Genomic DNA, 15,371 nt, shown 5'->3' with positions numbered 1-15,371 from the left:
TGGGTGTACAGGAGCAGAGGGAGCTGGGTGTACAGGAGCAGAGGGAGATGGGTGTTAAGGAGCAGAGGGACCTGGGTGTGCAGGTGCAGAGGGAGCTTGGTGTACAGGTGCAGAGGGATCTGGGTGTACAGGTGCAGAGGGAGCTGGGTGTACAGGTGCCAAGGGAGCTCGGTGTACAGGAGCAGATGGAGCTGGGTGTACAGGTGCAGAGGGAGCTGGGTGTACAGGTGCAGAGGGAGCTGGGTGTAAAGGCAGAGGGACCTGGGTGTACAGGTGCAGAGGGATCTGGATGTACAGGTGCAGAGGGAGCTGGGTGTACAGGCAGAGGGACCTGGGTGTACAGGTGCAGAGGGATCTGGATGTACAGGTGCAGAGGGAGCTGGGTGTACAGGCGCAGAGGGAGCTGGGTGTACAGGAGCAGAGGGATCTGGGTGTACAGGTGCAGAGGGATCTGGGTGTACAGGAGCAGAGGGAGCTGGGTGTACAGGCAGAGGGACCTGTGTGTACAGGTGCAGAGGGATCTGGGTGTACAGGTGCAGAGGGATCTGGGTATACAGGAGCAGAGGGAGCTGGGTGTACAGGCAGAGGGACCTGGGTATACAGGTGCAGAGGGATCTGGGTGTACAGGTGCAGAGGGACCTGGGTGTACAGGTGCAGAGGGAGCTGGGTGTACAGGCAGAGTGACCTGGGTGTACAGGTGCAGAGGAATCTGGATGTACAGGTGCAGAGGGAGCTGGGTGTACAGGTGCAGAGGGATCTGGGTGTCCAGGAGCAGAGGGAGCTGGGTGTACAGGCGCAGAGGGAGCAGGGAGTACAAGCAGAGGGACCTGGGTGTACAGGAGCAGAGGGGTCTGGGTGTACAGGTGCAGAGCGATCTGGATATACAGGTGCAGAGTGAGCTGGGTGTACAGGTGCAGAGGGATCTGGGTGTACAGGAGCCGAGGGATCTGGGTGTACAGGTGCAGAGGGATCTGGGTGTACAGGAGCAGAGGGAGCTGGGTGTACAGGATCAGAGGGAGCTGGGTGTACAGGAGCAGAGGGATATGGGTGTACAGGCGCAGAGGGAGCTGGGTGTACAGGCGCAGAGGGAGCTGGTTGTACACGAGCAGAGGGACCTGGGTGTAAACGCGCAGAGGGAGCTGGGTGTCCAGGTGCAGAGGGAGCTGGGTGTACAGGTGCACAGGGAGCTGGGTGTACAGGAGCAGAGGGAGCTGGGTGTACAGGCAGAGGGAGCTGGGTGTACAGGAGCAGAGGGAGCTGGGTGTACAGGAGCAGAGGCAGCTGGGTGTACAGGAGCAGAGGGAGATGGGTGTACAGGAGCAGAGGGACCTGGGTGTACAGGTGCAGAGGGAGCTGGGTGTACAGGTGCAGAGGGATCTGGGTGTACAGGTGCAGAGGGATCTGGATGTACAGGTGCAGAGGGAGCTGGGTGTAAAGGCAGAGGGACCTGGGTGTACAGGTGCAGAGGGATCTGGATGTACAGGTGCAGAGGGAGCTGGGTGTACAGGCAGAGGGACCTGGGTGTACAGGTGCAGAGGGATCTGGATGTACAGGTGCAGAGGGAGCTGGGTGTACAGGCGCAGAGGGAGCTGGGTGTACAGGAGCAGAGGGAGCTGGGTGCATAGGAGCAGAGGGACATGGGTGTACAGGGGCAGAGGGAGCTGGGTGTACAGGCGCAGAGGGGTCTGGGTGTACAGGTGCAGAGGGAGCTGGGTGTACAGGTGCAGAGCGATCTGGATATACAGGTGCAGAGGGAGCTGGGTGTACAGGTGCAGAGGGATCTGGGTGTACAGGAGCAGAGGGAGCTGGGTGTACAGGAGCAGAGGGAGCTGGGTGTACAGGAGCAGAGGGAGCTGGGTGTCCAGGCACAGGGGGAGCTGGGTGTACAGGAGCAGAGGGAGCTGGGTGTACAGGAGCAGAGGGACATGGATGTACAGGCGCAGAGGGAGCTGGGTGTACAGGCGCAGAGGGAACTGGGTGTACAGGCGCAGAGGGAGCTGGGTGTACAGGCAGAGGGACCTGGGTGTACAGGTGCAGAGGAATCTGGATGTACAGGTGCAGAGGGAGCTGGGTGTACAGGCAGAGGGACCTGGGTGTACAGGTGCAGAGGAATCTGGATGTACAGGTGCAGAGGGAGCTGGGTGTACAGGCAGACGGACCTGGGTGTACAGGTGCAGAGGGATCTGGGTGTACAGGAGCAGAGGGAGCTGGGTGTAAAGGAGCAGAGGGAGCTGGGTGTACAGGAGCAGTGGGAGCTGGGTGTACAGGAGCAGAGGGAGCTGGGTGTACAGGTGCACAGGAGCTGGGTGTACAGGAGCAGAGGGACATGGGTGTACAGACGCAGAGTGAGCTGGGTGTACAGGCGCAGAGGGAGCTGGTTGTACAGGAGCAGAGGGACCTGGGTGTACACGCGCAGAGGGAGCTGGGTATACAGGCGCAGAGGGAGCTGGGTGCACAGGCGCAGAGCGAGCTGGGTGTACAGGAGCAGAGGGAGCTGGGTGTACAGGAGCAGAGGGAGCTGGGTGTACAGGTGCAGAGGGAGCTGGGTGTACAGGAGCAGAGGGAGCTGGGTGTACAAGCAGAGGGAGCTGGGTGTACAGGCGCAGAGGAACCTGGGTGTACAGGTGCAGAGGGAGCTGGGTGTACAGGTGCCAAGGGAGCTCCGTGTACAGGAGCAGAGGGAGCTGGGTGTACAGGAGCAGAGGGAGCTGGGTGTACAGGAGCAGAGGGAGCTGGGTGTACAGGTGCAGAGGGAGCTGGCTGTACAGGAGCAGAGGGAGCTGGGTGTACAGGAGCAGAGGGAGCTGGGTGTACCGGCAGGGGGAGCTGGGTGTACAGGTGCAGAGGGAGCTGGGTGTAAAGGCAGAGGGAGCTGGGTGTGCAGGAGCAGAGGGAGCTGGGTGTACAGGAGCAGAGGGAGCTGGGTGTACCGGCAGGGGGAGCTGGGTGTACAGGTGCAGAGGGAGCTGGGTGTACAGGAGCAGAGGGAGCTGCGTGTACAGGTGCAGAGGGAGCTGGGTGTACAGGTGCAGAGGGATCTGGGTGTACAGGAGCAGAGGGAGCTGGGTGTACAGGCGCAGAGGGACCTGGGTGTACAGGAGCAGAGGGGTCTGGGTGTACAGGTGCAGAGCGATCTGGATATACAGGTGCAGAGTGAGCTGGGTGTACAGGCAGAGGGACCTGGGTGTACAGGTGCAGAGGGATCTGGGTGTACAGGTGCAGAGGGATCTGGGTGTACAGGAGCAGAGGGAGCTGGGTGTACAGGAGCAGAGGGAGCTGGGTGTACAGGAGCAGAGGGACATGGGTGTACAGGCGCAGAGGGAGCTGGGTGTACAGGCGCAGAGGGAGCTGGTTGTACAGGAGCAGAGAGACCTGGGTGTAAACGCGCAGAGGGAGCTGGGTGTACAGGCGCAGAGGGAACTGGGTGTACAGGCGCAGAGGGACCTGGGTGTACAGGAGCAGAGGGAGCTGGGTGTACAGGTGCAGAGGGAGCTGGGTGTACTGGTGCACAAGGAGCTGGGTGTACAGGAGCAGAGGGAGCTGGGTGTACAGGCAGAGGGAGCTGGGTGTACAGGAGCAGAGGGAGCTGGGTGTACAGGAGCAGAGGGAGCTGGGTGTACAGGAGCAGAGGGAGATGGGTGTTAAGGAGCAGAGGGACCTGGGTGTGCAGGTGCAGAGGGAGCTTGGTGTACAGGTGCAGAGGGATCTGGGTGTACAGGTGCAGAGGGATCTGGGTGTACAGGAGTAGAGGGAGCTGGGTGTACAGGCAGAGGGACCTGGGTGTACAGGTGCAGAGGGATCTGGGTGTACAGGTGCAGAGGAATCTGGATGTACAGGTGCAGAGGGAGCTGGGTGTACAGGCAGACGGACCTGGGTGTACAGGTGCAGAGGGATCTGGGTGTACAGGAGCAGAGGGAGCTGGGTGTACAGGAGCAGAGGGAGCTGGGTGTACAGGAGCAGTGGGAGCTGGGTGTACAGGAGCAGAGGGAGCTGGGTGTACAGGTGCACAGCGAGCAGGGTGTACAGGAGCAGAGGGACATGGGTGTACAGCCGCAGAGTGAGCTGGGTGTACAGGCGCAGAGAGAGCTGGTTGTACAGGAGCAGAGGGACCTGGGTGTACACGCGCAGAGGGAGCTGGGTGTACAGGCGCAGAGGGAGCTGGGTGCACAGTCGCAGAGCGAGCTGGGTGTACAGGAGCAGAGGGAGCTGGGTGTACAGGAGCAGAGGGAGCTGGGTGTACAGGTGCAGAGGGAGCTGGGTGTACAGGAGCAGAGGGAGCTGGGTGTACAGGAGCAGAGGGAGCTGGGTGTACAAGCAGAGGGAGCTGGGTGTACAGGCGCAGAGGGACCTGGGTGTACAGGTGCAGAGGGAGCTGGGTGTACAGGTGCCAAGGGAGCTCGGTGTACAGGAGCAGAGGGAGCTGGGTGTACAGGTGCAGAGGGAGCTGGGTGTACAGGGGCAGAGGGAGCTGGGTGTAAAGGCAGAGGGAGCTGGGTGTACAGGAGCAGAGGGAGCTGGGTGTACAGGAGCAGAGGGAGCTGGGTGTACAGGAGCAGAGGGAGCTGGGTGTACAGGAGCAGAGGGAGCTGGGTGTACAGGAGCAGAGGGAGCTGGGTGTCCCGGCAGAGGGAGCTGGGTGCACAGGTGCAGAGGGAGCTGGGTGTACAGGAGCAGAGGGTGCTGGGTGTACAGGCAGAGGAAGCTGGGTGTACAGGCAGAGGGAGCTGGGTGTACAGGAGCAGAGGGACCTGGGTGTACAGGTGCAGAGGGAGCTGGGTGTAGAGGCAGAGGGAGCTGGGTGTACAGGAGCAGAGGGAGCTGGGTGCACAGGAGCAGAGGGAGCTGGGTGTACAGGAGCAGAGGCAGCTGGGTGTACAGCTGCAGAGGGAGCTGGGTGCAGAGGCAGAGGGATCTGGGTGTACAGGAGCAGAGGGAGCTGGGTGTACAGGAGCAGAGGGAGCTGTGTATACAGGAGCAGAGGGAGCTGGGTGTACAGGAGCAGAGGGAGCTGGGTGTACAGGAGCAGAGGGAGCTGGGTGTACAGGCACAGTGGGAGCTGGGTGTACAGGAGCAGAGGGAGCTGGGTGTACAGGAGCAGAGGGAGCTGGGTATACAGGTGCAGAGGGAGCTGGGTGTACAGGCAGAGGGATCTGGGTGTACAGGAGCAGAGGGAGCTGGGTGTACAGGTGCAGAGGGAGCTGGGTGTACAGGCAGAGGGAGCTGGGTGTACAGGCAGACGGACCTGGGTGTACAGGTGCAGAGGGATCTAGGTGTACAGGAGCAGAGGGAGCTGGGTGTACAGGAGCAGAGGGAGCTGGGTGTACAGGAGCAGTGGGAGCTGGGTGTACAGGAGCAGAGGGAGCTGGGTGTACAGGTGCACAGGCAGCTGGGTGTACAGGAGCAGAGGGACATGGGTGTACAGCCGCAGAGTGAGCTGGGTGTACAGGCGCAGAGGAAGCTGGTTGTACAGGAGCAGAGGGACCTGGGTGTACACGCGCAGAGGGAGCTGGGTGTACAGGCGCAGAAGGAGCTGGTTGCACAGGCGCAGAGCGAGCTGGGTGTACAGGAGCAGAGGGAGCTGGGTGTACAGGAGCAGAGGGAGCTGGGTGTACAGGTGCAGAGGGAGCTGGGTGTACAGGAGCAGAGGGAGCTGGGTGTACAAGCAGAGGGAGCTGGGTGTACAGGCGCAGAGGGACCTGGGTGTACAGGTGCAGAGGGAGCTGGGTGTACAGGTGCCAAGGGAGCTCGGTGTACAGGAGCAGAGGGAGCTGGGTGTACAGGCAGAGGGAGCTGGGTGTACAGGTGCAGAGGGAGCTGGGTGTACAGGTGCAGAGGGAGCTGGGTGTACAGGGGCAGAGGGAGCTGGGTGTAAAGGCAGAGGGAGCTGGGTGTACAGGAGCAGAGGGAGCTGGGTGTACAGGAGCAGAGGGAGCTGGGTGTACCGGCAGAGGGAGCTGGGTGTACAGGTGCAGAGGGAGCTGGGTGTACAGGAGCAGAGGGAGCTGGGTGTACAGGCAGAGGAAGCTGGGTGTACAGGCAGAGGGAGCTGGGTGTACACGAGCAGAGGGACCTGGGTGTACAGGTGCAGAGGGAGCTGGGTGTAGAGGCAGAGGGAGCTGGGTGTAGAGGAGCAGAGGGATCTGGGTGTACAGGAGCAGAGGGAGCTGGGTGTACAGGAGCAGAGGGAGCTGGGTGTACAGCTGCAGAGGGAGCTGGGTGTAGAGGCAGAGGGATCTGGGTGTACAGGAGCAGAGGGAGCTGGGTGTACAGGAGCAGAGGGAGCTGGGTGTACAGGCGCAGAGGGAGCTGGGTGTACAGGAGCAGAGGGTGCTGGGTGTACAGGTGCAGAGGGAGCTGGGTGCACAGGAGCAGAGGGAGCTGGGTTTACAGGAGCAGAGGGACCTGGGTGTACAGGTGCAGAGGGAGCTGGGTGTACAGGAGCAGAGGGAGCTGGGTATACAGGTGCAGAGGGAGCTGGGTGTACAGACAGAGGGAGCTGGGTGTACAGGAGCAGAGGGAGCTGGGTGTACAGGTGCAGAGGGAGCTGGGTGTACAGGCAGAGGGAGCTGGGTGTACAGGTGCAGAGGGAGCTGGGCGTACAGGCAGAGGGAGCTGGGTGTACAGGAGCAGAGGGAGCTGGGTGTACAGGTGCAGAGGGAGCTGGGTGTACAGGTGCAGAGGGAGCTGGGTGTACAGGAGCAGAGGGAGCTGGGTGTACAGGAGCAGAGGGAGCTGGGTGTACAGGCACAGTGGGAGCTGGGTGTACAGGAGCAGAGGGAGCTGGGTGTACAGGAGCAGAGGGAGCTGGGTGTACAGGTGCAGAGGGAGCTGCGTGTACAGGCAGAGGGAGCTGGGTGTACAGGCAGAGGGAGCTGGGTGTACAGGTGCAGAGGGAGCTGGGCGTACAGGCAGAGGGAGCTGGGTGTACAGGAGCAGAGGGAGCTGGGTGTACAGGTGCAGAGGGAGCTGGGTGTACAGGTGCAGAGGGAGCTGGGTGTACAGGAGCAGAGGGAGCTGGGTGTACAGGAGCAGAGGGAGCTGGGTGTACAGGCACAGTGGGAGCTGGGTGTACAGGAGCAGAGGGAGCTGGGTGTACAGGAGCAGAGGGAGCTGGGTGTACAGGTGCAGAGGGAGCTGCGTGTACAGGCAGAGGGAGCTGGGTGTACAGGAGCAGAGGGAGCTGGGTGTACAGGAGCAGAGGGAGCTGGGCGTACAGGCAGAGGGAGCTGGGTGTACAGGTGCAGAGGGAGCTGGGCGTACAGGCAGAGGGAGCTGGGTGTACAGGAGCAGAGGGAGCTGCGTGTACAGGCAGAGGGAGCTGGGTGTACAGGTGCAGAGGGAGCTGGGTGTACAGGCAGAGGGAGCTGGGTGTACAGGTGCAGAGGGAGCTGGGCGTACAGGCAGAGGGAGCTGGGTGTACAGGAGCAGAGGGAGCTGGGTGTACAGGCAGAGGGAGCTGGGCATACAGGCAGAGGGAGCTGGGTGTACAGGTGCAGAGGGAGCTGTGTGTACAGGAGCAGAGGGAGCTGGGTGTACAGGTGCAGAGGGAGCTGGGTGTACAGGAGCAGAGGGAGCTGGGCGTACAGGAGCAGAGGGAGCTGGGTGTACAGGAGCACAGGGAGCTGGGTGTACAGGAGCAGAGGGAGCTGGGTGTACAGGTGCAGAGGGAGCTGGGTGTACAGGTGCAGAGGGATCTGGGTGTACAGGAGCAGAGGGAGCTGGGTGTACAGGTGCAGAGGGTGCTGGGTGTAGAGGCAGAGGGAGCTAGGTGTACAGGTGCAGAGGGATCTGGGTGTACAGGAGCAGAGGTAGCTGGGCGTACAGGAGCAGAGGGAGCTGGGTGTACAGGTGCAGAGGGAGCTGGGAGTACAGGAGCAGAGGGAGCTGGGTGTACAGGAGCAGAGGGAGCTGGGTGTACAGGTGCAGAGGGAGCTGGGTGTACAGGTGCAGAGGGAGCTGGGTGTACAGGAGCAGAGGGAGCTGGGTGTACAGGCAGAGGGAGCTGGGTGTACAGGGGCAGAGGGAGCTGGGTGTACAGGCAGAGGAAGCTGGGTGTACAGGAGCAGAGGGAGCTGGGTGTACCGGTGCAGAGGGATCTGGGTGTACAGGAGCAGAGGGAGCTGGGTGTACAGGCAGAGGGAGCTGGGTGTACAGGCAGAGGGAGCTGGGTGTACAGGAGCAGAGGGAGCTGCGTGTACAGGTGCAGAGGGATCTGGGTGTACAGGAGCAGAGGGAGCTGGGTGTACAGGTGCAGAGGGATCTGGGTGTACAGGCGCAGAGGGAGCTGGGTGTACAGGTGCAGAGGGAGCTCAGTGTACAGGAGCAGAGGGAGCTGGGTGTACAGGCAGAGGGAGCTGGGTGTACAGGAGCAGAGGGAGCTGGGTGTACCTGTGAGCAGATCATTGAAGGTGAGAGGGCAGGTGGAGAGAGCAGTGAATAAATCATTGAGTATTCTGGTTTATTCATCGGGCAGGGAGCACAAGAGCGAGGAGGTTGTGTTAAACCCATTGCCCAGGCTCAACTGGAGAATGGGGGCCAGTTCTGAGCTCCACACTTCAGGAAGGATGTGAAGGATGAGTGCGGAAAGCTTCAGGACAATGGATCCAGGGATGGGGAACTTCAGTCACGAAGCTGGAAGGTGTTAGAACGCGAAAGAGGGAATCTCTCTCTCAGCCTTTCTAAAAGAAAAGCCATTCCATGGATTATTGTTTGCGAAAACAGATGCCGGAAAGTTGGGAATGTTTTCCTTGAAGAGAAAGCTGATCGGAGATTAGATCAAAATGTTCAAAATCATGAGGGGTTTGGAAAGACTCGAGACAGAGAGAAATTGATCCGGAATGTACTGTCTGAGAGTGAGAGACAGATTCACACAGCGAGTGGTTAGGATCCGGAATGTTCTGTCTGAGAGTGAGACAGATTCACACAGCGAGTGGTTAGGATCCGGAATGTACTGTCTGAGAGTGAGAGACAGATTCACACAGCGAGTGGTTAGGATCCGGAATGTTCTGTCTGAGAGTGAGAGAGACAGATTCACACAGCGAGTGGTTAGGATCCGGAATGTTCTGTCTGAGAGTGAGAGAGACAGATTCACACAGCGAGTGGTTAGGATCCGGAATGATCTGTCTGAGAGTGAGAGAGACAGATTCACACAGCGAGTGGTTAGAATCCGGAATGTACTGTCTGAGAGTGAGAGACAGATTCACACAGCGAGTGGTTAGGATCCGGAATGTTCTGTCTGAGAGTGAGAGAGACAGATTCACACAGCGAGTGGTTAGGATCCGGAATGTTCTGTCTGAGAGAGAGACACAGATTCACACAGCGAGTGGTTAGGATCCGGAATGTTCTGTCTGAGAGTGAGAGAGACAGATTCACACAGCGAGTGGTTAGGATCCGGAATGTTCTGTCTGAGAGAGAGACAGATTCACACAGCGAGTGGTTAGGATCCGGAATGTTCTGTCTGAGAGTGAGACAGATTCACACAGCGAGTGGTTGGGATCCGGAATGTTCTGTCTGAGAGAGAGAGAGATTCACACAGCGAGTGGTTAGGATCCGGAATGTTCTGTCTGAGAGCGACAGAGACTGATTCACACAGCGAGTGGTTAGGATCCGGAATGTTCTGTCTGAGAGTGAGAGAGACAGATTCACACAGCGAGCGGTTAGGATCCGGAATGTTCTGTCTGAGAGCGACAGAGACTGATTCACACAGCGAGTGGTTAGGATCCGGAATGTTCTGTCTGAGAGCGAGAGAGACAGATTCACACAGCGAGTGGTTAGGATCCGGAATGTTCTGTCTGAGAGTGAGAGAGACAGATTCACTCAGCGAGTGGTTAGGATCCGGAATGTTCTGTCTGAGAGTGAGACAGATTCACACAGCGAGTGGTTAGGATCCGGAATGTTCTGTCTGAGAGTGAGAGAGACAGATTCACACAGCGAGTGGTTAGGATCCGGAATGTTCTGTCTGAGAGCGAGAGAGACAGATTCACACAGCGAGTGGTTAGGATCCGGAATGTTCTGTCTGAGAGTGAGAGAGACAGATTCACACAGCGAGTGGTTAGGATCCGGAATGTCCTGTCTGAGAGACAGACAGATTCACACAGCGAGTGGTTAGGATCCGGAATGTTCTGTCTGAGAGTGAGAGAGACAGATTCACACAGCGAGTGGTTAGGATCCGGAATGTTCTGTCTGAGAGTGAGAGACAGATTCACACAGCGAGTGGTTAGGATCCGGAATGTTCTGTCTGAGAGAGAGAGAGATTCACACAGCGAGTGGTTAGGATCCGGAATGTTCTGTCTGAGAGTGAGAGAGACAGATTCACACAGCGAGTGGTTAGGATCCGGAATGTTCTGTCTGAGAGTGAGAGAGACAGATTCACACAGCGAGTGGTTAGGATCCGGAATGTTCTGTCTGAGAGTGAGAGAGACAGATTCACACAGCGAGTGGTTAGGATCCGGAATGTTCTGTCTGAGAGCGAGAGAGACAGATTCACACAGCGAGTGGTTAGGATCCGGAATGTTCTGTCTGAGAGCGAGAGAGACAGATTCACACAGCGAGTCGTTAGGATCCGGAATGTTCTGTCTGAGAGGGAGAGAGACAGATTCACACAGCGAGTGGTTAGGATCCAGAATGTTCTGTCTGAGAGAGAGACAGATTCACACAGCGAGTCGTTAGGATCCGGAATGTTCTGTCTGAGAGGGAGAGAGACAGATTCACACAGCGAGTGGTTAGGATCCAGAATGTTCTGTCTGAGAGAGAGACAGATTCACACAGCGAGTGGTTAGGATCCGGAATGTTCTGTCTTGAGAGTGAGAGAGACAGATTCACACAGCGAGCGGTTAGGATCCGGAATGTTCTGTCTGAGAGTGAGAGAGACAGATTCACACAGCGAGGGGTTAGGATCCGGAATGTTCTGTCTTGAGAGTGAGAGAGACAGATTCACACAGCGAGTGGTTAGGATCCGGAATGTTCTGTCTGAGAGTGAGAGAGACAGATTCACACAGCGAGTGGTTAGGATCCTGAATGTTCTGTCTGAGAGCGAGAGAGACAGATTCACACAGCGAGTGGTTAGGATCCGGAATGTTCTGTCTGAGAGTGAGAGAGACAGATTCACACAGCGAGTGGTTAGGATCCGGAATGTTCTGTCTGAGAGTGAGAGAGACAGGTTCACACAGCGAGCGGTTAGGATCCGGAATGTTCTGTCTGAGAGTGAGAGAGACAGGTTCACACAGCGAGCGGTTAGGATCCGGAATGTTCTGTCTGAGAGTGAGAGAGACAGATTCACACAGCGAGTGGTTAGGATCCGGAATGTTCTGTCTGAGAGTGAGAGAGACAGGTTCACACAGCGAGCGGTTAGGATCCGGAATGTTCTGTCTGAGAGTGAGAGAGACAGATTCACACAGCGAGTGGTTATGATCCGGAAAATTCGGTCTGAGAGTGAGAGAGACAGATTCACACAGCGAGTGGTTAGGATCCGGAATGTTCTGTCTGAGAGTGAGAGAGACAGATTCACACAGCGAGTGGTTAGGATCCGGAATGTTCTGTCTGAGAGCGAGAGAGACAGATTCACACAGCGAGAGGTTAGGATCCGGAATGTTCTGTCTGAGAGCGAGAGAGACAGATTCACGCAGCGAGCGGTTAGGATCCAGAATGTTCTGTCTGAGAGTGAGAGAGACAGGTTCACACAGCGAGCGGTTAGGATCCGGAATGTTCTGTCTGAGAGAGAGACAGATTCACACAGCGAGTGGTTAGGATCCGGAATGTTCTGTCTGAGAGTGAGAGAGACAGATTCACACAGCGAGTGGTTAGGATCCGGAATGTTCTGTCTGAGAGCGAGAGAGACAGATTCACACAGCGAGTGGTTAGGATCCAGAATGTTCTGTCTGAGAGTGAGAGAGACAGGTTCACACAGCGAGTGGTTAGGATCCGGAATGTTCTGTCTGAGAGCGAGAGAGACAGATTCACACAGCGAGTTGTTAGGATCCGGAATGTTCTGTCTGAGAGTGAGAGAGACAGATTCACACAGCGAGTGGTTAGGATCCGGAATGTTCTGTCTGAGAGTGAGACAGATTCACACAGCGAGTGGTTAGGATCCGGAATTGTTCTGTCTGAGAGAGAGACAGATTCACACAGCGAGTGGTTAGGATCCGGAATGTTCTGTCTGAGAGTGAGAGAGACAGATTCACACAGCGAGTGGTTAGGATCCGGAATGTTCTGTCTGAGAGTCAGACAGATTCACACAGCGAGTGGTTAGGATCCGGAATGTTCTGTCTGAGAGCGAGAGAGACAGATTCACACAGCGAGTGGTTCAGATCCGGAATGTTCTGTCTGAGAGTGAGAGAGACAGATTCACACAGCGAGTGGTTCGGATCCGGAATGTTCTGTCTGAGAGCGAGAGAGACAGATTCACACAGCGAGTGGTTCGGATCCGGAATGTTCTGTCTGAGAGTGAGAGAGACAGATTCACACAGCGAGTGGTTAGGATCCGGAATGTTCTGTCTGAGAGTGAGAGAGACAGATTCACACAGCGAGTAGTTAGGATCCGGAATGTTCTGTCTGAGAGTGAGAGAGACAGATTCACACAGCGAGTGGTTAGGATCCGGAATGTTCTGTCTGAGAGTGAGAGAGACAGATTCACACAGCGAGTGGTTAGGATCCGGAATGTTCTGTCTGAGAGTGAGAGACAGATTCACACAGCGAGTGGTTAGGATCCGGAATGTTCTGTCTGAGAGTGAGAGAGACAGATTCACACAGCGAGTGGTTAGGATCCGGAATGTTCTGTCTGAGAGTGAGAGAGACAGATTCACACAGCGAGTGGTTAGGATCCGGAATGTTCTGTCTGAGAGTGAGACAGATTCACACAGCGAGTGGTTAGGATCCGGAATGTTCTGTCTGAGAGTGAGAGAGACAGATTCACACAGCGAGTGGTTAGGATCCGGAATGTTCTGTCTGAGAGTGAGAGAGACAGATTCACACAGCGAGTGGTTAGGATCCGGAATGTTCTGTCTGAGAGTGAGAGAGGCAGATTCACACAGCGAGTGGTTAGGATCCGGAATGTTCTGTCTGAGAGTGAGAGAGACAGATTCACACAGCGAGTGGTTAGGATCCGGAATGTTCTGTCTGAGAGTGAGACAGATTCACACAGCGAGTGGTTAGGATCCGGAATGTTCTGTCTGAGAGTGAGAGAGACAGATTCACACAGCGAGTGGTTAGGATCCGGAATGTTCTGTCTGAGAGTGAGAGAGACAGATTCACACAGCGAGTGGTTAGGATCCGGAATGTTCTGTCTGAGAGCGAGAGAGACAGATTCACACAGCGAGTGGTTAGGATCCGGAATGTTCTGTCTGAGAGCGAGAGAGACAGATTCACACAGCGAGTGGTTAGGATCCGGAATGTTCTGTCTGAGAGTGAGAGAGACAGATTCACACAGCGAGTGGTTAGGATCCGGAATGTTCTGTCTGAGAGTGAGTGAGACAGATTCACACAGCGAGTGGTTAGGATCCAGAATGTTCTGTCTGAGAGTGAGAGAGGCAGATTCACACAGCGAGTGGTTAGGATCCGGAATGTTCTGTCTGAGAGTGAGTGAGACAGATTCACACAGCGAGTGGTTAGGATCCGGAATGTTCTGTCTGAGAGTGAGAGAGATTCACACAGCGAGTGGTTAGGATCCGGAATGTTCTGTCTGAGAGTGAGAGAGACAGATTTACACAGCGAGTGGTTAGGATCCGGAATGTTCTGTCTGAGAGTGAGAGAGACAGATTCACACAGCGAGTGGTTAGGATCCGGAATGTTCTGTCTGAGAGTGAGAGAGACAGATTCACACAGCGAGTGGTTAGGATCCGGAATGTTCTGTCTGAGAGAGAGACAGATTCACACAGCGAGTGGTTAGGATCCGGAATGTTCTGTCTGAGAGTGAGAGAGACAGATTCACACAGCGAGTGGTTAGGATCCGGAATGTTCTGTCTGAGAGTGAGACAGATTCACACAGCGAGTGGTTAGGATCCGGAATGTTCTGTCTGAGAGAGAGACAGATTCACACAGCGAGTGGTTAGGATCCGGAATGTTCTGTCTGAGAGAGAGACAGATTCACACAGCGAGTGGTTCAGATCCGGAATGTTCTGTCTGACTGTGTGGTGGAGGCAGGTTCAATTGAGATTTTCCAAAGAGGTTTTGTTAAGCAGCTGAAGGATACGTTGTGCAGGTTTATGGGGAGAGGCTGGGAATGGTCCAGGGTGAATCGCTCCCTTAGGGGGCAGCACGGACAGCATGGAGTGAATGGCCTCCCTTTACGCTGTCACCACTCTGTGATTGCAGACATACACAGCCTTTTGGCCCCAGGATAGCTCCAGCCATTACGGCCCGTTCCAGGTGAAGCTGAACTCGGAGAAGGCAGCAGAAGGATTCACGACCCGACATTTGACTCTCCAGAAACACAAACAGGTAGACGGTTGTGTCGGCTGGGGGTCAGGGGCCAAGCGTCCGAGTCAGACCAGGTGGTGGGTGGGGAGTACAGAGCATGTGTGTAAAACCGGAAGCTGCAGTTTGGGAGCTGAGGGGTGTGCGGGTACTGACAGACTCAGTCAGTTGATCCACATTCTCTGCAGCGCCGAGCGATGATCTGGGGATTGCCAAGGGGGGTGATAGGAGGGACGCTGGGAGAATGGTTCCCCGGTTAGGAATCTGGAACACCGGGAACATGGCCAGGATCAGGGACCTGATCGTTTTGCACTGAAGTGAAGAGAATGTCTTCACTCCGAGGTTTCCCCAGCCAGAGGGTTGGGAATTCCGAGGTTTCCCCAGCCAGAGGGTTCGGAATTCCGAGGTTTCCGCAGCCTGAGGGTTGGGAAATCCGAGGTTTCCCCAGCCAGAGGGTTGGTTTTGTAAAGGCCCCGAAGAATCCAGCACGAGTTTTAAGGATACAAAATAATAAAGTTTATTTACTATAACAATATATACATAGTAGTAGCAGTAACTTCCCTTGCTACCTTCTCCTTCCTCCTGGTTCCTGGACTGGCCAGCTTATTTATAGTAGGAGTTTCTCCGCCCCCCTCATTGGGGAAGTTCATACTCCCACAGGATTGTGGGATAATCATTCGTCCCCAGCCAATCGTCAGTAGGCAGGTTATAACATCCCTCCCCCCCAAAGTCCAAGGAATCCACCGTAGGCCCTGGCGAAGGAAGGCGTCGAACTCGTTTTGCCGCAGGCCGGACGCCATTTGCACGCGGCGCTGGATCAGGCGGCGTATAACGAGACGGAGACCGGCGCTTCCGTGATGAACGGCGCGGTTGTACATCCACGGCCTGTGGACCCGAGGATTCCCCCTCTGATTCATCCTGTGTCTCCATCTCGGAGTCAGAGTCTGCTGCCTCCGTCATGT

The 15,371-nt window shown here is 56.6% G+C and overlaps 1 protein-coding gene across 1 annotated transcript in view; it reads left to right on the top strand.

Annotated features, from left to right (window-relative positions):
• The window catches only part of LOC140429048 (receptor-type tyrosine-protein phosphatase kappa-like), a 330,643-nt gene that overhangs the window by 236,058 nt on the left and 79,214 nt on the right, over window positions 1-15,371 (top strand). The window contains exon 13 of the mRNA XM_072515580.1: window positions 14,308-14,433. Coding sequence (XP_072371681.1) covers window positions 14,308-14,433 — 126 coding nt within the window. The remainder of the gene's footprint in view (window positions 1-14,307; window positions 14,434-15,371) is intronic.

This window comes from Scyliorhinus torazame, chromosome 9 (assembly GCF_047496885.1).
Source record: "Scyliorhinus torazame isolate Kashiwa2021f chromosome 9, sScyTor2.1, whole genome shotgun sequence".
Taxonomy (NCBI): domain Eukaryota; kingdom Metazoa; phylum Chordata; class Chondrichthyes; order Carcharhiniformes; family Scyliorhinidae; genus Scyliorhinus; species Scyliorhinus torazame.
This window is presented reverse-complemented; position numbering and strand designations above follow the sequence as displayed.